We start from the raw sequence: 22,614 nt of genomic DNA on the forward strand, positions 1-22,614 counted from the left end.
CCATCTTAAATGGGCAGCCCCCTTATTTTGAAATTATGCCTCCTAGTTCTAGATTCCCTCATGAGGCAAAACATCCTCTCAGCATCTACCCTGTCAACCCCCCTCAGAATCTTATATGTTTCAATAAGATCACCTCTCATTCTTCTAAACTCTAATGTGTATAGTCCCACCCTGTTCAGCCTTTCCTCGTAAGAGGAATCAGCCCAGTGAACCTTCTCTGAACTGTTTCCAATGCAACTATGCAATAAATGCTAACATTCCATTTGCTTTCCTAATTACTTGTTTTACCTGCATGCTGATGTTTTGTCATTCATGTACAAGGACACCCAGATCCCTCCGTACTGCAGCATTCTACAGTCTCTCTCCATTTAAATAATCTGCTTTTCTATTATTCCCACCAAAGTGGACAACCTCACATTTTCCCACATTATATTCCATCTGCCAAATTTTTGCCCACTCACTTAACCTATTTGTATCTCTTTGGAGACACTTGGTGTCTTTGTGACTTGTGCCTTGTAGATGGGTGGAAAGGCTCGGGAAGTCAGGAGGTGAGTTACTTGCTGCAGAATACCGAGCTCCTGACCTGCTCTTGTAAGTGCAATATTTATATGGTTGGGAACTGATGATGGTAATTCCATGAAATATGAAAGGGAAATGGGTGGACCCACTTTTGTTGGAGATGGTTATTTTTCTGACACTTGTGTGGTTTGAATGTTACTTGCCGAAGCCTAAATGTTGTCCAGGTCTTGCTACGTGCGGGCACGGGCTTCTTGATTATCTGAGGAGTTGCAAATGGAACTGAACACTGCAATCATCAGCAAACGTTCCACTTCGGACCTTGTGTTGGATGGAAAGTCATTGATGATGCAGCTGAAGATGGTTGGGCCTAGTACATTGCCAGCTATGATTTTTAGGCCTGGTCAATCAAATATGTACTGGCTAAACTACATGTGCTGGTAATTCCTCCTTCACACAGCAGTAGTGAGACTCGGGGTGAAATTGGTCTATGCCAGCTGCATAAAATGGGCATAGAGTGAATCGACAGCTGATTTTTCACTGTGCTTGATCTTCTTTCCACTGAAGTTCACGGATTGATAGTTCATCCTCTTTGTGGAGGCTCGTTTTCTGTCACTGTTATTTAACCTGGATTGAAGTGAAAAATCTTACCAATATTTTCGAAATCTTCTTCTTTTGCCTCTTTGTCTCGAGAGACAATGGGTAAGCACCGAGAGGTGGTCAGTGGTTTGTGGAGCAGCGCCTGGAGTAGCTATAATGGCCAATTCTAGAGTGACAGACTCTTCCACAGGTGCTGCAGATAAAATTGGTTGTCAGGGCTGTTATACAGTTGGCTCTCTCCTTGCACTTCTGTCTTTTTTCCTGCCAACTGCTGAGTCTCTTCGACTCGCCACTCTTTAGCCCCACCTTTATGGCTGTCCACCAGCTCTGGTGATCACTGGCAACTGACTCCCACGACTTGTGGTCAATGTCGCAGGACTTCATGTCGCATTTGCAGATATCTGTAAAGCGGAGACATGGACGGCTGGTGGGTCTGATACCAGCGACGAGCTCGCTGTACAGTGTGTCCTTGGGGATCCTGCCATCATCCATGTGGCTCACATGGCCAAGCCATCTCAAGCGCCGCTGGCTCAGTAGGGTGTATATGCTGGGGATGTTGGCCGCCTCGAGGACTTCTGCGTTTGAGATACGGTCCTGCCACCTGATGCCAAGGATTCTCTGGAGGCAGCGCAGATGGAGTGAATTGAGACGTCGCTCTTGGCTGACATACAGACATGCATTGTCCAGGCCTCGCTGCCATAGAGCAAGGTACTGAGGACACAGGCTTGAAACACTCGGACCTTTGTGTTCCGTGTCAGTGATCCATTTCCCCACGCCCTCTTGGCCAGTCTGAACATAGCAGTGGAAGCCTTTCCCATGCGCTTGTTGATTTCTGCATCGAGAGACAGGTTGCTGGTAATGGTTGAGCCTAGGTAGGTGAACTCTTGAACCACTTCGAGAGCGTGGTCGCCGATATTGATAGATGGAGCATTTCTGACGTCCTGTCCCATGATGTTCGTTTTCTTGAGGCTGATGGTTAGGCCAAATTAGTTGCAGGCAGCCGCATCCTGTTGATGAGTCTCTGCAAACACTCTTCAGTGTGGGATGTTAATGCAGCATCATCCAAATCAGTGGAGAAAAAAAGCTGACACGGTGAAATATCTTCTGCCGATTCGCTATGAGCCCATTTTGTGCTGCTGGCAAAGACCAATTTCACCCCATAGTACAGAAGAGGGCAGTTTCTCATGCATTGACTAATATGATTGCAATCCTGGTCTGTAAAACAATCACTAACCACATTCCAAATCCAGATCACTGGTCAGTAACATATTGTCACCTGTGCTTCCAGGTTTCATCCAGCTTCTCTCATCTCCCCTCCGCCTCTTTCACCTTATTACCTCCCAGTTCTTGTCAATTTACTGTCCTGCATGTTTTTCTCCCTTCATACATTCTGACTCGTGTTGAAATCAAAACTCACCACACATTCTTCGACCCTTATTTGTTCTCTTACAGAAAAATGTGGAATTCCTTTCCTTCCTCAATGTATCCTTCCGGCTACAAACTTCTAACAGGTGAAAGCAAGCTTGGTGTCAGCTCATCACTGCTTTGTGATTTACCTCATCTCTTTCACTCTTTTCAGCCTTTGAGTGTCTTTCAATTTTGACCTTGGCCCTTTAGATTAGTCTCAATTTAAAAAAAAATCTTGCCCTAGAGTCTTCAATGTCTGATTAAAATGGCTTCAGTTTTGAAGTTCTTATTACTGGTCCGTAAGCTATCAAAATATGTCACCTTCATGTGAAAAAGCATATTGGAAATCTGTTGTGATAATGTGTCATTAAAAATATGAATTATGCAAATGAAAAAGGATGGCTAGAAAGAAAGCACTTTTTTGATTATTCCATATCAGCTTTGAATTAATATATTTGTAGTTAATGCACTTACAAGTGATTTATTGGGACAGGAACTGTTCATAACTGCATAAGAGCCCAGGCAAATATCAATATATGTATATAATAAAAGCAAAATACTGCAGATACTGGAAATCTGAAATAAAAACAGAAATTGCTGGAAAAACTCAGCAGGTCTGGCAGCATCTGTGGAGAGAGAAGCAGAGTTAACGTTTCAGGTCAGTGACCCTTCTTCAATATATGTATGATCTAATTAGTCCTTTTGCCTCTTGAAACACAAGGGTTGCATGCTGCTAGCAGGACGGAAGAACCCTGATGTTCCACTTGAAGGATATCTAGTAGCTCCCATACAAAGGATATGCAAGTATCCACTTCTGCTAAAGGTATGTGAAATAATGATATAAGTTGTTACATGACATACTGTCTATTTTGAATCGGTCAATGTACTATTTTCCCTCCCACATCCAATGAATGAAGTAGTATCCAGACGAGGGTTGGTCCTTAGATATTTTTAAATTAATATTTGTTATTTTGTATGTAATTTCTACAATTTCAGGTCATTTTCATAACATATTTTCACTGTTACTTGGCAATATTGTTAGTATAGTCTCTTGTGTTTAGAGTACTGGGATGTTTATAAATCTGGAGCATACGCTCCTCTATTGAAAAAAAAATTAAGTTAAAAATTGGTGTAGATGCATCTGTCTAGACTGTGGTTCAGCTAAGTAACCCTATCAAAGTCAAATTTCCACAAGTAAGGATAAATAAATGGAACAATGTGTCTTTCTAAAGAGCAACAAATTGTTTTATGAAGGCTTTTGAATTGCTTTTGAACCACCTCCAGGCGCTTACCCATTGTCTCCCGAGACAAGGAGGCCAAAGAAGGCTTTAATTATTTCGGCAAGTGTATATTTTTGTTGAATGAAGTAATTTTGGAGGCTCGTATATATATTTGATATTCAGACATGTGAGTGTTTAAGTTACTGTATTGAGTTAATTTTCCAGCTCTTAACATAAAAATTCTGGCTGATGGTTGCTGTCTTTGTCTCTTCTAAAATGTACTTTGGAACAGTCATGAATGAATCATTTTTTGGAATTTATAAATGAGTGGGATGCTGGTTGTACTGTAGTATAGTGGTCATATTACTGGACTAGTAATCCAGAAGCCTGAACTAATGACTGGGAGTTCAAATCCCGCAACGGCAGCTGGGGAATTTAAATTCTGTTAACTAAATGAATATGAAATAAAAAGCTAGTATCAGTAATGGTGACCATGAAACTACCAGATTGTCGTAAAAACCCCAAAAGGTTCACTAATGTCTTTTAGAGAAGGAAATCTGCTCTCCTTGTCCCTTCTGGCCTATGTGTAACTCCAGACCCACAGCAACTTGGTTGATTCTTAAGAGCCCTCAGAAATGGCTGAGAAGCCACTCAGTTGTTTTCAAGAAGGTGGCTCACCACCACCCTCTCGAAATGACTAAATGCTGGCCTTTCCAGCAGCATGCACATCCCACGAGTGAATAATTTAAAGAAAAGTCAGTTGGGTACCATATTCATGATAAAGTGTTCAGCAACCTTTTCCATTTGCTTACTCATACAATCTGTAGAGAACTGTATTAATGCACATAATTGCTTATTATTAATGTGATTGTAATGAAATGACGCTGGCTTCTCAACCTTGCCAAATAAAAAAGGGTTTACCAAGCACTTGTGTGGCATGAATGTTACTAGCCATTTATGAGCTCAAGCCTGGATATTGTCCAGGTCTTGCTGCATTTCTACGCGGACTGCTTCATAAGGAAACAATTCCTTGAGTATAACTACTCCATTTTCTTTTGTTGCTGAGTTGCTAACTTTTTTAATAATGAATTTTACATTTTACATTTATTTAGGAACTGATGAAGAGGACACCAAGAAGGCATAATGATTATGTAGCAGTAATCGAGGCTCTGCAGGCCATGAAAACCGTGTGCTCCACCATTAATGAAGCCAAGAGACAAATGGAAAAACTAGAAATTCTAGAAGAATGGCAGTCACATATAGAAGGATGGGAGGTATAACTACTCTTCCTAGTTTAATTTTTTACAACTCCAAATTTAAAGTTATGCTATGAGCAGGTTGCAAAACATGCTTTTGATTAGGTACTTTGCAACCTTCCACACTCAACTTTGAGTTTAAGAATTTTAGCCCGTAATCTCTGTCGCCATTTATTTCATTTTCTTTGCAGGTTTTGGTTTTTCTCTTGTTTTTGCTTTCAAATGGTATGATACCTGCTCTAGGCACACCTTTGTTTCTTTGTTTCTTTTCTTGCCCTGAGTAACTCTTCTGTTATTTAATCTCTCCTGCCTTCCACCCTATCACAGACCTTCCTTTTTGTTCTTTTTCCCAACCTCCCCTTGCTCAAAACTTGTTACGTTTCTAACTTTCCTCAGTTCCGGTGAAATGTCATTGGCTTAAAACGTTTACTTTGTTTCTCTCTCCACAGATGCTGCCAGATCTGCTGAGCATTTCCAGCATTTTCGGTCTTTTTTCCAAAACATGCTTTCCTGGCTGAAAGTTAGCTGATCTAGAGCTTTTGAAGTTTTAGAGATGTTTGACTTATGGCAACATCTTGATTTAAAAATTCTCAACCTTGTTTTCAAATCCCTCACCCCTCCCTATCTTTGTAATCTCCTCCAGCCCCACAACCCTCCAAGATATTTGCATTCCTCTAATTCTGCCCTCTTGAGCATCCCCGATTTTAATTGTTCCATCATTGTTGGCCATGCCTTCAGTTGCCTAGGCCCTAAGCTCTGGAATACCCTCCCTACACCTCTCTGTCTCTCCACCTCGCTTTTCTCCTTTCAGACACTCCTTAAAACCTACCTCTTTGATGAAGCTTTTGGTCATCTGACCTAGTATTAACCTTTGTGGCTCAGTGTCACACTTTGTTTTATAATGCTCTTGTGAAGCACTTTGGAGTCTTTTATTATGTTAAAGGCACTATATAAATATAAGTGGTTGCTGTTGTTGAAGTCTTTCCCTATCCTCCACCCTGTTCACTACATTTCCAAGTTTCATGTTATCTGCAAACACTGAAATTATGCCCTGTATGCTCAAGTCTAAAAGCAACTGTTCACCACAACTCTCTGCTTCCTGTCCCTTAGCCAATTTGTATCCATGCAGCCACTGACCATTTAATTCCATGGGTTTCAATTTTGTTAACATGTCTATCACATGGTCCTTTGTCAACTGCCTTTTCAACGTCCAAATATGCCACAACAATTGCGCTACCCTTATCAACTCTCCCTATTACTCCATCCAAGAATTCAATCAAGTTAGTCAAACATGGTGTGCCTTTAACAAATCTGTGCTGGCTTTCATTTATTAACCCAAATGCCAATCAATTTTTTCCTGGATTATTGTCTCAACTTACTACCACCATTATTGGGCTGACTGGCCTGTACTTGCTGGGTTTATTCCTCCATTTTTTTTGAATGGGTGTGTAACATTCGCAATCCTTCAGTCCTCTGCACCACTCTGTTATCTAAAGACGATTCGAAGGTTGTGACCAGAGCCTCCTCAATTTCCACCCTTACTTCCCTCAGCAACCTAGAATGCATTCTATCCAGACTTTACTGTTTCAGTTTCGTTCTCACTGAATTGTTGTTGTTCTAGCCCTTGTCACAAAGGACCATAGGCATCTCTCTCCATTAGAGAGAGACAGTTGGTAATGTATAGCTTGAGGGGCATCATTGCAAGTGTGGAGCAAGGCAAGGAGGCAGGCCTCCATGAACTACCACAGCCAGTACAAAGATTGAACCCATGCTGTTGGTGTTTTTCTGCATCAAACTCTGGCTGTCTAGCTACCTGACCCTCCTCCCTGCCAACATCCCCCCCCCTCCCACCCCCCCAACCACGAATTATGAACCTGACATTTATCATAACCCTCCTTTTTCAGTTTCATTTTAATCTCGATATCTTTTGCTATCCAGAGAGCTCTAGTTTTGTTGCCCTTTCTTTACTCCTCGTGGGAATGTGCCTAGTTTGTATCTGAACTATTTCCTCTTTGATGGCCTCCCACTGTTCATTTACTGTTTTACCTGCTAATCTTGATTCCATTCCACCATGGCCAGATCACTTCTGTTTTGGCAAAGATCTGCATTACTGTTAAGTTTTATTGCAATTATAGAATTAGTTCACTGTTCACAGCTGTTAGGATCAAAAAATCTAACTGCAATAGTCAGAATTCTTCTAATATTTTAATCTCAGTAATTTTGTGTTGGTAGGTTATGTTGTACTTGCTTTGATTCTGGTTTTACATGTGCTTCATTGCTTCTGACATAGAGCTGTCTCTTTCTACTCAAATATAATATGCTTTTCCACTTCACAAGCAATGACAGTATGGAAGACTCCCTGGGCCAAATCATTTGTAGATCCTCATGGTCAACAAAATTCCTCAAACCTACTTTTATTCGGGGAGGGGAAAGGAGGCACAAAAAAAGTTACCCCTTTCCAGGATTGTATATATACCTTAACATTTTCAGGGTTGTTTTCAAATTCCTCCATGACCTTGCCCCTCTACCTGTCTGCAACCTCCTCCAACCTATAACTCTCTCAGATCTCTACAGTCCTTCAATTCTGTACTCTTGTACATCCTCTATTTTAATCGCTCCTCTATTGGTGGCCTTGCTTTCAGTTGCCTGGCCCTAAGCTCTGGAATTCCCTCCCTAAACCTCCCTACCTCTCCTCTTTTAAGACACTTCTTAAAACCTACCTCTTATTTGTCCTAATATCTTCTTCTGTGGCACATCAAATTTTGTTTATAACCCTCTTGTGAAACACCTTGGGATGTTTTACTCCGTTAAAGGCACAAGTTGTTGTTTGCATATGTTACAAAGTTGTTGGAGAAGAACCAGCTACTGCCAAAGACACCACACAATTTATAAGGCTTGTGTTTTAATTTTGTGTGCATTACGTCCTTATGTGGCTTGCAAGTTATCTACTTAACACTTAAACCTTTGCCAACAATATCTGGCATTTTGTTAGGCCTATAGATTTTAGTTGATAATATGAACCTTAATCATTCCTGGTTTCCACAAAAATAATGTAATAAATGTATTATCTTTAAATAATATCGATTATCATTGCTTGGTGGTAATTTCACAATACGGGGAGAAATTCAACTTCAGCTGAGATACAAAACTGGCAGTTGGGGATTGGCTGCCTATTTTGCACTGCACCTGACTTTCTTTTCCATTAACATTGTACAATGCACGGTCGATCTTGTATTACTCATTTTTGAGCCCTCACCGAGGTTAAATTTCAGTCCCACTGTTTTTGTGATTGGTAAACTCATGAGATCATATGATGGCTCTTGATGGTGGGGGATTTGGCATTGGCACTGCCATTGTTTAGACCAAGACTGTAATGAGGTCTGGAGGCAAGTGGTTCTCATGGAACACAAACTGAACATTGGTGAGCAGAGTATTGGTGCTTGATAGGACTGTTGATCGCTTTTTCCATCACATTTGTTAATGGTTGAAAATAGGCTGATAGGGTGGTAATTGGAGGGGTTGGATTTGCTCTGCTTTTTTGTGGACAGGACATACCTATACAATTGTCCACCATGTTGTTTAGATGCTGCTGTTGTAACTGTCTTGGAACAGCTTAGCTAGGGACATGGTTAGTTCTGGAGCACAAGTCTTCAGCATTCCAGTTGGGATGCTGTATGTTCTAGTACTAGGCTAAGGACATCCTAGCCTTAGGAAAATTACAGAAATAGGTAACAACTAATATTGGTGATTTAGCACCTGACACTAGAACTGTTGCAAGATATTAAGGAAACTGCATGTGTTTAGACCAGAGAAGAAAAGGCTGTTATCAAAGTTTTCAAGATTTTGAGGGGTACAATTAAACCAAAACTTAATAAATTGGAGATGTACAGAAGTTTAGAAGATGGATTTAACTGCTTCACTGAGGAGATGGTGATTGTGAGAGACAGGCTGCTCAGGGAGTTAGTGCCAGAAGGTATAGTAAAGAGTTGAATAGTATTTTGTGCAAAGACATGATTTGAAGTATATATGTGAGTATGTTGTAATGTGGTATTGCTTTGAACTATGAATTGGACAGATTCTTTGCAATTATATTTTCTGGTCCTGTAGATTCCTGTGTTCCTATACATGCACACACACTAGCATATCTAAACTGATTAAACAAACAGTGGACATCTACGTTACCAACAATAAAATTATATTTTAGTAGCCAATTATTCAGTTAATAAGCAAATTGTTAGGCAGTAATACATTGCTCTTAACAAAGGGGAAAATATTGCATTGAATCCTTTCGTGCCTTACTGAGTTTAGCCTTTATGTATAACAATAGGGCGGCACAGCGGCGCAGTGGTTAGCACCGCAGCCTCACAGCTCCAGGGACCCGGGTTCAATTCTGGGTACTGCCTGTGCGGAGTTTGCAAATTCTCCCTGTGACCGCGTGGGTTTTCGCCGGGTGCTCCAGTTTCCTCCCACAGCCAAAGACTTGCAGGTGATAGGTAAATTGTCCGTTGTAAATTGCCCCTAGTGTAGGTAGGTGGTAGGGAATATGGGATTACTGTAGGGTTAGTATAAATGGGTGGTTGTTGGTCGGCACTGACTCAGTGGGTCAAAAGGGCCTGTTTCAGTGCTGTATCTCTAAATACATAAATAAAGAGCGCCATCTGTAAAAGTTATTTTCTTTCTTGCCTGGTTTTTAGGAATTATAATTATGTTGAATTTTTAACCTGAGTGTCTGTCTATAATTGGTATAATCAGCTGATCAGAGATAGAAGAGTTCTATAAGAAAAGACTAACTTGCTTCAATATATTCAATATATAGCATCACAAAAAAATCAGCTTAAAGACACTGAAAGTGAATTCAATAGATGCTGAAGTGCAGCACATGGAAATTCAGTGAGCAGAAAAATAAATGTGAATAACAGGTGAATGTTCTTGTGAGGGATCAATAAACTAACAATGTGCTTAATTGAGTGACATAATCGACAACATAGAGTGTGATGGTCAGTTGTAACAGAAGGTATTAGTGTGGCTAACAAATCCTCAGACCTGCAACGAAACAGATACTTATCTTTTTTTCCAAAGTGAGTCAAATTAGAACTAAGCATGGTCTGGATTAGAATCTAGAAAGATTAAATATAACTAACTTTTATGTGGTACAGTTGATTTCAAATGACTTGGTAAAACATATATCCCATAAGTTCAGTTGCATTTTACCTTTTTTTAATAGTATTTTTCAAGCAGAAGTGAATGTTATAGGCCAATAAGTTTCACTACATATTAAAGAATGTAAAAATAAGTGAGAAAAGACGAACATTAAAGAATAAATAGCATTTATTATTAATCAATTACTTCAGAAATTAACAAAATTCACCATACATACTTAATGCACTATTCCACACTGGCTGTGTAAAAATGCATCACAAATTGGATAGAAGTTCTCTCAATATCTCAGTAAATGATGTGCTCCTTCAAAATCATCTTAAAAAGCAAAATACTGTGGATGCTGGAAATTTGAAATAAAAACATAAAATGCCGGAAACACACAGAAGGTCTGGCAGCATCTTTGGAGGAAGAAACAGAGTCAACGTTTCAGGTTTGTGATCGTAATTCAGTTAAATCTAGTATAGTTATGGAAAAGGACAAAAGACAGACGAAAAATAAAAGTTTTTAATTGGGAAAGGCCTATATGGCCAACTTGAGATGTGATTTGGCCAAAGTGGATTGGAAACAGCTTCTTGAAGGTAGATCAGTGTCAGAGCATTGGGAGGCATTCAAAGAGGTGATAGACAGGGTTCAGAACAAATATGTTCCCACAAAGAAAAAGGGTCGGACTCCCAAATCCAGAACATACAGAGTAGGATAAGACAAAAAAGGGAAGTTTATGTCAGATACCGAGAGCTTAGTACTGCAGAAAGCCTAGAGGAGTATAGAATGCGCAGGGGTGAAATTAAAAAGGAAATTAGGAAAGCAAAGAGAGGGCATGAAGAAATATTGGCATATAAGATCAAGGAAAACCAAAAGAGGTTTGATAAGTATATAAAGAGCAAGAGGATAACTAAGGAACGAGTAGGGCCGATTAGAAGCCTAAAAGAAAACTTGTATATGGAGGAGGAAAACGTGGGCATGATTCTTAATAAATAGTTTCCGTTTGTTTTCGTAAAAGAGGGGAAGGATGCTGACAGATGGATTGCAGCGGTTCAAGAAGGCAGCTCACCATCACCTTCTCCAGGGCAATTGGGAATGGGCGACAAATGCTGCCCTTGCCAGCAATGCCCACATCCCATGAAACAAATAAAAAAAACCTGTAGTTAAGGAGGAGGAGTGTGAAATATTGGATGGGTTTAGCATCTTTGAAAGTGGATAAATCACCAGGCCTGGATGAAATGTATCCCTGGCTGCAAAGGGAAACAAGGCAGGAAATAGTGGAGGCACTGACCATTTTATAATCTTTTCTGGCTACAGGCGTGGTACTGGAGGACTGCTAATATTGTACCGTTGTTTAAAAAGGCAGAAAGGAATAGACCGAGTAATTACAGGCCAGTCAGTCTAACCTCGGTGGTGGGCAAATTGTTAGAAAAAATTCTGAGGGACAGTATAAATCGCCATTTAGAAAGGCATGAAGTCATCAAGGACAGTCAGCATGGACCTGCTAAGGGAAGCTCATGTCTGACTAACTTGATTTAATTTTTTCAGGAGTTAACAAGGGTCTATGAAGGTAGTCCATTTGATGTCGTCTACATGGATTTTGACACAGTCCCACATGACAGACTAACCAGAAAACTAAGTGCCAATGGGATCCAACGGCAAGTGGTAAGCCGGATCCAAAATTGGCTCAGTGACAGGAAGCAAAGGGTAATGGCCAACATTGTTTTTGTGGCCGGAAGGCTATTTCCACTGGCGTCCCTTAGGGCTCAATATTAGGGCCTTTGCTTTCCGTGGTATAGATCACTGATTTAGACTTATACGTTGGGGGTATGATTATGAAGTTTTCAGATGATATAAAAATCGGTCAGGTGGTTGATTGTGACGAATAAAGCTTTAGCATGCAGGCAGGTATCAATGTACTGCTCAGGTAGGCAGAAAAGTGGCGAATGGAATTCAATCCGGAGAAGTGTGAGGTAATGAATTTGGGGAGGGCAAACAAGGCAGGGAATACACAATTAATGATAGGATACTGAGAAGTGTAGAAGAACAGAGGACCTTGGAGTGCATGTCCACAGAATCCTGAAGGTAGCAGAATAGGTAGGTAAGGTGGTTAAGAAGCACATGGGATACTTTTTTTTTATTAGCTAAGGCGTAGAATATAAGAGGTGATACTAGAACTGCATAAAATACTAGGGAGGCCACAGCTAGAATACTGCATACAGTTCTGGTCACTGCAGTACAGGAAGGATATGATGGCACTGGAGAAGGGGTACAGAGGGGATTTATGAAGATTTCACCAGGAATGGAGAATTTTAGCTATGAGGAAAGATTGGAAAAGCTGGCATTATTTTCTTTGGAATAGAGGAGGCTGAGCAGATATTTAATTGAGGTATGTAAAATGTGTGGAAAGAGTGGCTATAAGATCAGGATTTCTTATCTGGACAAGTTTGAAAAAACCTGCCTGTGCATGCAAACGTTCCGAAAGGAAGCCGTTACCAAATTCTGCACAGGGCAAGGCCAGAGTACTTAATGAGCACTTTGTATTGGTGTTTACTAAGGAAGAGCAATCTGTGACAAAATATTAGTAGAAGCAGAGAGAGTAGAAGTAATGGATAGGGTAAAATTTGAGAGAGGGGAGGTACTGGGAAGGCTGTCTATGCTTAGGGTAGATAAGTCACCTGGTCTGGATGGGTTGCTAAAGGATATGTGAGTGGAGATAGCAGAAGGGCTTGCCATAATCTCTCCATTTTTGTTAGATATGGGAGAGGTGCTAGAGGATTGGAGAATGGAAAATGTGATACCCTTATTTAAGAAAGGTTCTTAAGAAAGGTACAGTTCTAGCAACTGTAGACCAGTTAGTTTATCAGTGGTGGGTAAGGTTTTAGAACCAATAATCAGGGAAAAAAATCAACAGACACTGACTCAGAGGTTTACATTAATTAAGGATAGCCAGGATGGTTTTGTAAAAAAACAGTTCATGCTTGACTAATCTAATTGAATTTTTTGATGAAATAACAGAGAAGGTTGATGAAGGGAATACGGTGGATGTTGTCTCTATGGATTATAGAAAGCATTTGATAAAGTAACACATAAAAGGCTGTTTAACAAAACTGAGGCTCATGGAATAGGAGGGTCAGTGTCCAATTAATAAAAAATTGGCTTAAGGACAGAAAACAGCGAGTCGTAGTAAATGGTTGTTTTTCAGACTGGAGAATGGTAGACAGTGGTGTTCCCCAAGGGTCAGTACTGGAACCACTGCTTTTTTTGCTATATGTAAATGACTTGAATCTTGGAATACAGAGCAGAATTTCAAAATTTGCCGATGGTACCAAACTTGGGGATGTGTGGCAAATGGTGAGGATGATATGAACTGCCTGCAACAGGACATAGATAGGCTAGCAGAATGGGCAAACAGGTGCCAGATGGAATTTAATACTGACAATTGTGAGGTGATGCATTTGGTAGAAGAGATAGGGTGAGGCAATATAGACTTAATGGCACAGTTCTAAAGAGTGTGCAGGAACAGAGGGACCTGTGGATGCATGTGCATTGATCTTTGAAGATGGCAGGATATATTGATAGCGTGGTTAGCAAATGGGATCTTGGGCTTCATAACTAGAGGCATAAAGTACAAAAGCAGAAAAGTTATGCTGAACCTTCATAAAGCTGTGGTTAGGCCACAACTAGAGTATTGTGTCCTGTTCTGGTCATTTCACTTCAGGAAGGATAGGATGTGAGGATCCTTGAGAGGGTGCAGAGGAGATTTACCAGGATGGATCCTTGAAAGGGGGATTTTAGTTACAAGGTTAGGTTTAAAAAGCTGAGGTTGTTCTCCTTGGAGCAAAGGAGATTGAGGGGAGATTTTATAGGGCTGCACAGGCTGAGATAAGTTAAATGAGGAAAAATTGTTCCTATTAACATATGGTACAAGGACTAGGGGACACAGATCTAAGGTTTTGGGCAAGGCAGATGTGAGGAAGAAATTTTACGCAGCAAGTGGTAATGACCTGGAACTTGTTGCCCATGAGGGTGGTGGAAGTGGAGACAATCAATGATTTTAGAATGAAATTGGATGTGCACTTGAAAGAAATAAACTTGCAGGGCTACTGGGATAGAGCGGGGGGAGTGGGACTGACTAGATTCCTCCATGGAGAGCCAGCATGAACTTGATCAGCTGAATGGCCTCCTTCTATGCCATATGCGACTCTGTGACATTCCTGTAGCAAGTCTTGGAGGCCAACTCCAGAACAGGGTTGACTTTCTCCAGTAGCTGTCAAAGTTACAAGCAACAAAAAGCAAAAGTTCTAGTCTTGACCTGGGGGAAGCTTTTTGAATCCTTAACACTCTTGATTAATTATCTCCATACCTTTCATCGAAATTGCCCTCTCCTCATAAGGAGTCAAGGTCCTTGCAAACGCTGTCTTCTCTCACAACCGGATATAAAAAGGTTAGTGAGAGAGATGCCATTGACCAAAGTACCCAAGGCAATCTTCACCTTATGTGAGTGTGTGAACATGCAGCTGTAAAGAACTTGGTGCTGATATGTGACACATTTAATGGCAGAGACGGCACTCTGCCGTGGCAAAATGACTCGGCGAAATAAAAGAAAATGAGCATGGCTGTGCGTTTACAAAGATCAGTAGTTAGCAACATTCCCTGCATTCTCCCTCTGTGATGATATACAAAATCAGCCTCCTTGAACACAGACACACCCCACACCTGATGCACAGCCACTGTGCCAGGACTGCCTTATCAGTCCCTAAATGTGACTTGAATTGCTTTAAAATAAGAGAAGCAGAGTTAACGTTTCGGGTCAGTGACCCTTCTCCGGTTCCAGCATTTCTTGTTTTAATTTCAGATTTCCATCATCAGCAGTATTTTGCTTTTGCTTCAAAATAATGTTAAGCTTATCTGTTTTTATCCCCTCACTTCTTAACAAGTATTAAATCCTTATGAAATTACAGTGCAATAAGTGTTTGTTACAGTTTGGGACCTGTTACTGTGCAATAAGTGTACTTGCGAAAAACAAAACAAGATAGTTTATAACTGGCTGAGGTTCACTACACAGGAAGTGGGAAGTCTGAAATCTGAATAAACAGAGCAACTTATTCGGGGCTGCTGCCAGACTTTTATAATAACTCAGATGGAATCTCAAACTTTCTGTCGTGGCACGGATATTCTTAAAAAAAAACCCTATAAACATCTGGTCCTGAGAGAAGCAGTTGAAATACAAAGGGGAAATCTTGAGATTTCTTTTAGGAGGAAATGTTTAGCTTATTTATTGGTCTTGTGAGGGAACAGGTTGGTTATTTTTAGACTTAACAAAGGATCAAAGAATAGTTATAATGCCAGTATGGGGTTAAACAAGGGGGCAACAGTAGTTACTGTGACGAGCATAATCAATTATGCCAGATGGGATTTATCCCAGGATTCTCTGGGAAGCTAGGGAGGAGATTGCAGAGCCTTTGTCCTTGATCTTTATGTCGTCATTGTCGACAGGAATAGTGCCGGAAGACTGGAGGATAGCAAATGTTGTCCCCTTGTTCAAGAAGGGGAGTAGAGACAGCCCTGGTAATTATAGACCTGTGAGCCTTACTTCGGTTGTGGGTAAAATGTTGGAAAAGGTTATAAGAGATAGGATTTATAATCATCTTGAAAAGAATAAGTTCGTTAGCGATAGTGAGCACGGTTTTGTGAAGGGTAGGTCGTGCCTCACAAACCTTATTGAGTTTTTCGAGAAGGTGACCAAACAGGTGGATGACGGTAAAGCAGTGGATGTGGTGTATATGGATTTCAGTAAGGCGTTTGATAAGGTAGGCTATTGCAGAAAATATGGAAGTATGGGGTTGAAGGTGATTTAGAACTTTGGATCAGAAATTGGCTAGCTGAAAGAAGACAGAGGGTGGTGGTTGATGGCAAATGTTCATCCTGGAGTTTAGTTACTAGTGGTGTACCGCAAGGATCTGTTTTGGGGCCACTGCTGTTTGTCATTTTTATAAATGACCTGGAAGAGGGTGTAGAAGGGTGGGTTAGTAAATTTGCGGATGACACTAAGGTCGGTGGAGTTGGGGATAGTGCCGAAGGATGTTGTAGGGTACAGAGGGACATAGATAGGCTGCAGAGCTGGGCTGAGAGATGGCAAATGGAGTTTAATGCGGAAAAGTGTGAGGTGATTCACTTTGGAAGGAGTAACAGGAATGCAGAGTACTGGGCTAATGGGAAGATTCTTGGTAGTGTAGATGAACAGAGAGATCTTGGTGTCCAGGTACATAAGTCCCTGAAAGTTGCTACCCAGGTTAATAGGGCTGTTAAGAAGGCATATGGTGTGTTAGCTTTTATTAGTAGGGGGATCGAGTTTCGGAGCCACGAGGTCATGTTGCAGCTGTACAAAACTCTGGTGAGACCGCACTTGGAGTATTGCGTGCAGTTCTGGTCACCGCATTATCGGAAGGATGTGGAAGCTTTGGAAAGGGTGCAGAGGAGATCTACTAGGATGTTGCCTGGTATGCAGGGAAGGTCTTACGAGGAAAGGCTGAGGGACTTGAGGTTGTTTTCGTTGGAGAGAAGGAGGAGGAGAGGTGACTTAATAGAGATATGTAAGATAATCAGTGGGTTAGTTAGGGTGGATAGTGAGAGTCTTTTTCATCGGATGGTGATGGCAAACACGAGGGGACATAGCTTTAAGTTGAGGGGTGATAGATATAGGACAGATGTTAGAGGTAGTTTCTTTACTCAGAGAGTAGTAGGGGCGTGGAACGCCCTGCCTGCAACAGCAGTAGACTCTCCAACTTTAAGGGCATTTAAGTGGTCATTGGATGGACATATGGATGAAAATGGAATAGTGTAGGTCAGATGGTTTCACAGGTCGGCGCAACATCGAGGGCCAAAGGGCCTGTACTGCGCTGTAATGTTCTAATTCTAATTGTGTTAAGAAAAATAAAGCTCGCCAGGTAGCTAGGCTATGATTGTTTCTGCTATTCCTACAATTGCTGGTATTATCTTGCTATTACATACATGTCATATATGATGGCATTATGACATGCTAATATTAGCTTCACTTAGTTGGTCGAGCTCTCATCTCTGATTGAGAAGCTTTGGATTTGGTTCCTACTCCAAGACTTGAGCGCATAATCTAGGCTGTTGGACTGAGACTGCTGCATTGTTGGAATATAAGAAATAGGAACAGGAGTAGGCCATTCGGCCCCTCAAGCCTGCTCTGCCATTCAATAAGATCATGCATGATCTGATTGTGGTCTTAACTCCACTTTCATGTCTGTCCGCCATAACCCTTGATTGCCTTGTCAATCAAAAATCTGCTAACTCAGGCTTCAATATATTCAATGGCCCAGCCTCCACTGCTCGCTGGGGAAGAGAATTCCAAATGACCCTTTGAGAGAATAAATTCTTCCTCATCTCCATCTTAAATAGGAGACCCCTTAATTTGAAACTGTGCCTCCTAGTTCTAGATTCCCCTACTCGGGGAAACATTCTCTCCGCATCTACCCTGTCAAGGCCCCTCAGAATCTTACACTTTTCAATAAAATCACCTCTCAATATTCTAAACTACAGTGAGGATAGGCTCAAATTTTCCTCGTAAGGCAACCCCATCATCCCAGGAATCAGCCCAGTGAACCTTCTCTGAACTGCTTCCAATGCAAGCATATCCCACCTTAAATAAGGTGACGAAAACTGTACACCGTATTCTCGGTGTAATCTCACTAGTGCCCTATACAGTTGCAGCAAGACTTTACTACATTTATACTCCATCCCCCTTGCCATAAAGGTGAACATCCCATTTGCCTTTCTAATTACTTGCTGGACCTGCATGCTGACTTCTTGTGATTCGTGTACAAGGACGCCCAGGTCCCTCTGTACCGCAACATTCTGCAGTTTCTCTCCATTTAAATAATCTGCTTTTCTATTCTTCCTGCCAAAGTGGACAACCTCACATTTTCCCACATTATACTCCATCTGTCAATTTTTTTCCTACTCACTTAATTTATCTATATCTCTTTGCCGACTCTTTGTATCCTCCTCACAATTTGCCTTCCTACTTATCTTCATATTGTCGCCAAATTTGGCTACAGTGATAGGGGATTTTATCGCAAGGGGTACAGACAGGCATTTCTTTGGCCACAAACGTGTCTCCAGGATGGGATGTTGCCTCCCTGGTGCTAGTGTCAAGGATGTCACGGAGCAGCTGCAGGACATTCTGAAGGGGGAGGGTGAACAGTAAGAGGTCGTGGTACACCAATGACATAGGTAGAAAGAGGGGTAAGGTCCTGCAACAAGAATTTAGGGAGCTAGGTAGCAGATTAGAAAGCAGGACCTCAAAGGTTGTAATCTCTAGATTACTCCCGGTGCCACGGGCTAGTCAGTATAGGAATAGGAGGATAGAGCAGATGAATGTGTGGTTGAGGAGATGGTGCAGGAGGGAGGGCTTTAGTTTCCTGGATCACTGGGTCTGTTTCTGGCGAAGGTGGGACCTGTACAAGTTAGACGGGTTGCACCTGATTCGGAACGGAACCAACATCCTTGCTGGGAGGTTTGCTAGTGCTGTTGGTGGGGCAGTTTAAACTCATTTGGCAGAGGGATGGGATACAGAGTAGAGGTACAGTAAGGGGTGATGCACAGTCAAATATAGAAGAGAAACTGTGTCGGTCTGGAAGGCAGAGCAAATCTAATCTAGACCTGTTGAGGCTCAAGCGAACAATGCAAGGCTGGATTGCATCTATTTTAATGCAAGGAGTCTTACTAGTAAGGCAGATGAATTGAGGGCATTGATTAACACATGGAAATATGATATTATTGCTCTCACAGAGACATGGTTGAGGGAAGGGCAGAACTGGCAGCTCAATATTCCAGGGTATAGAATCTTCAGGCGTGACAGGGGAGGGTTTAAAAGAGGAGGTGGCATTGCACTGTTGATCAAGGAGTCAATTACTGCAGTTAGGTGGGATGATATCTTGGAAGGTTCCTCAAATGAGGCCCTAGGGGTAGAACTTAAAAACAAAAAGGGGGCAATCACTTGGCTGGGAGTGTACTACATGCTTCCAAACAGTCAGGGAAAGATAGAGAAGCAGATGTGTAGACGAATCTCAGAGAGGTGTAAAAATAATAGAGTAATAATAGTAGGGGATTTCAACTTCCCTCAATATCAACTGGGATAGTCTTAGTGCAAAAGGCTTATAGGGGGTGGAATTCTTAAAGTGCATACAGGAGGGCTTTTTAAGCCAGCATGTAGAAAGTCTGACAAAAGAAGGGGTGGTACTGGACCTAGTTCCAGGGAATGAAGCCAGACAAGTCTTAGAAGTGTCAGTGGGGGACATTTAGGGGTTAGTGATCATAACTCTAAGATTTAAGGCAGTTATGGAAAAGGACAAAGAGGGACTGGAAATACAAGTACTGAATTGGGGGAAAGCCGATTTCAATATAATAAAACAGGATCTGGCCAAAGTGGACTAGGAGCAGCTACTTGTAGGAAAGTCTACATCAGACCAGTGGGAGTCATTCGAAAAGGAAATAGTGAGAGTTCAGGGCCAACATGTTCCCGTAAAGGTGAAGGGTAGGACCAACAAGTCCAGGGAACCCTGGATGTCAAGGCATATAGAGGATTGGATAAGGGGGAAAAAGGAGGCTTATGGCAGATTCAAAGCACTGAAAACAACGGAGGCCCTAGAGGAGAATAGAAAGTGTGGGGTGGGTACTTTAAAAAAAAAAGTAATTAGGAGAGCGAAGAGGGGGCATACAACAACACTAGCGGGCAAGATAAAGGAAAATCCCAAGTTGTTTTATATGTATATTAAGGGAAAGAAGATAACCAGGGAAGATAACCAGGGAAACTTAGGGACCAAAGTGGCAATCTGTGTGTGGAGCCGGAGGACATAGGTGAGGTGTTAAATGATTACTTTTCATCTGTGTTCATTATGGAGAAAGACTATGTAGGTGTAGAGATCAGGGAGGGGGATTATGATATACCTGAACAAATTAGCATTGAAAGGGAGGAAGTATTGGCTGTTTTAGTGGGCTTAAAAGTGGATAAATCCCCAGGTCCAGATGAGATGTATCCCAGGCTGTTATGTGAGGCAAGGGAGGAGATAGCAGGGGCTCTGACACAAATGTTCAAATCCTCTCTGGCCACAGGAGTATCATTCTTCAAGAAAGGTAGCAGGGATAAACCAGGTAATTACATCACTGAGTCTAACATCAGTGGTCGGGAAACTATTGGAAAAAATTCTGAGGGACAGAATTAATCTCCACTTGGAGAAGCAGGGATTAATCAGGTATAGTCAGCATGGCTTTGTCAGGGGAAGATCGTGTCTAACAAACTTGATTGAATTTTTCGAAGAGGTGACTAAATGTGTAGATGAGGGTAAGGCTCATGGACTTCAGTAAGGTTTTTGATAAGGTCCCACATGGGAGATTGGTTAAGAAGGTAAGGGCCCATGGGATCCATGGCAATTTGGAAAATTGGATCCAAAATTGGCTTATTGGCAGGAGGCAGAGGGTTGTTTTCGCGAGTGGAAGCGTGTGACCAGTGTTGTACTGCAGGGATCGGTGCTGGGACCCTTGCTGTTTGTAGTGTACATTAATAATTTAGATGTGAATATAGGAGGTATGATCAATAAGTTCACAGATGACAGAAATTGTAAATAGTGAGGAGGAAAGCCTTAGATTACAGGACGATATAGATGGGCTGGTAAGATGAGTGGAGCAGTGGCAAATGGAATTTAATCCTGAGAAGTGTGAGATGATGCATTTTGGGAGGACTAACAAGGCAAGAGAAGGACCTTGGTGTACTTGTTCATAGATCACTGAAGGCAGCAGCACAGGTAGATAAGGTAGTTAGGAAGGCAAATGGGATACTTGCCTTTATTAGCTGAGGTATAGAATACAAGAGGTTATGATGGAGCTGTATAAAACGCTAATTAGGCTACAGCTGGAGTACTGTGTACAGTTCTGGGCACCACACTTTCGGAAGGATGTGATTGCACTGGACAGGGTGCAGAGGAGATTCACCAGGATGTTGCCTGGGCTGGAGCATTTCAGCTATGAAGAGAGACTGAAAAGGCTCGGGTTGTTTTCCTTAGAGCAGAGAAAGCTGAGGGGAGACCTGATTGAGGTATACAAAATTATGAGGAGCATTGATAGGTTAGATAGGAAAAAACGTTTTCCCTTAGCGGAGGTGTCAATAACCAGGGGGCAGAGATTTAAGGTAAGGGGCAGGAGGTTTAGAGGGGATTTGAGGAAAACAAATTTCACCCAGAGGGTGGTTGGAATCTGGAACACACTGCATGAAGAGGTGGTAGAGGCAGGAACCTTCAAAGCATTTTAGAAGTATTTAGATGAGTACTTGAAATGCCAGAGCATACAAGGCTATGGGCCAAGTACTGGAAAATGCGACTAGAATAGATAGGTGCTTGATGGCCGGCAGAGACACGATGAGCCGAAGGGCCTGTTTCTGTGCTGTATAACTCTATGGCAATATACTTGGTCCCTTTATCCAAGTCATTAATGCAGATCGTAAATATTTGAGGCTCCAGCACTGATCCCTGTGGCACTCCACTAGTTAAGGTTTGCCATCCTGAAAATGACCCATTTATCCTGACTCTGTTTCGTGTTAGCTAGCCAGTCCTCCATCCATGCTAATATATCACCCCCCAGCCAGTCCTCTATCCATGCTCATATATTACCCCATCTTTCAGATAAAATATGAAACTGAGGTCCCATCTGCTTTCTTGGGTGGATGCAAAAGATTCCATTCCACTATTTGAAGAAGAGCAGAGGAGTGTTTGTTCTTCTAGTCAACATTTAGCCCTCAATCAACAGAACCAAAAACAAATGAATTGGTCATCAGTTTCATGGCTGTTTGTCGGACCTTGCTGTGTGCAAATTAGCTGTCACTTTGCCTACACGCATGCATGCACAGTGACTTTACTTCAGAAGTGATTGACTGGCTGTGAAATATTCTGAAGATGTGAAAGTTGCTAAGTAAATGGAAATTCTTTCTTTCTGCTCTTTATGCTGTTTGTGGGACTTAGTTATGCACAGTTGGTTGCCACGTTTGCCTGCATAACAAAGACCAGTGCATAAGTACTTTATTGGTTATGATAAGCTTCAAGATGTCCTCAGGATGCACTACTTTCTTATGTCACCATACTATCAAACTATACTGTACACACATCATAGAGACTACACTTCCTCACACCCTATTTCCTGTAAGGACTCCATTCCATTCTCCCAGTTTCTCCATCTCCGACGCATCAGTTCTGATGTTCCAACCTTCCACAACAGCACTTCTGACATTTCTTCGTACCGAGGATATCCCCCCACTGTGGATGACCTTCAACCATGTCTGGCCCATTTCCCGCACCTCTACCCTCACCCCTTTCCCTCCATCCCAGAACCACGACAGGGTTCCCCTTGTCCTCACTTTCCACCCCACCAGCCTCCACATCCAAAGGATCATCCTC

General features: G+C 41.8%; 1 protein-coding gene across 3 annotated transcripts in view; it reads left to right on the forward strand.

Annotated features, from left to right (window-relative positions):
• Positions 1-22,614, forward strand: part of prex2 (phosphatidylinositol-3,4,5-trisphosphate-dependent Rac exchange factor 2) — a 638,971-nt gene that overhangs the window by 162,627 nt on the left and 453,730 nt on the right. For all 3 annotated transcript variants that reach the window (XM_068030918.1, XM_068030919.1, XM_068030920.1), the window contains exons 5-6: positions 3,245-3,346; positions 4,856-5,017. In XM_068030918.1, coding sequence (XP_067887019.1) covers positions 3,245-3,346; positions 4,856-5,017 — 264 coding nt within the window. The remainder of the gene's footprint in view (positions 1-3,244; positions 3,347-4,855; positions 5,018-22,614) is intronic.

Source organism: Heterodontus francisci, chromosome 5 (assembly GCF_036365525.1).
Source record: "Heterodontus francisci isolate sHetFra1 chromosome 5, sHetFra1.hap1, whole genome shotgun sequence".
Classification (NCBI taxonomy): domain Eukaryota; kingdom Metazoa; phylum Chordata; class Chondrichthyes; order Heterodontiformes; family Heterodontidae; genus Heterodontus; species Heterodontus francisci.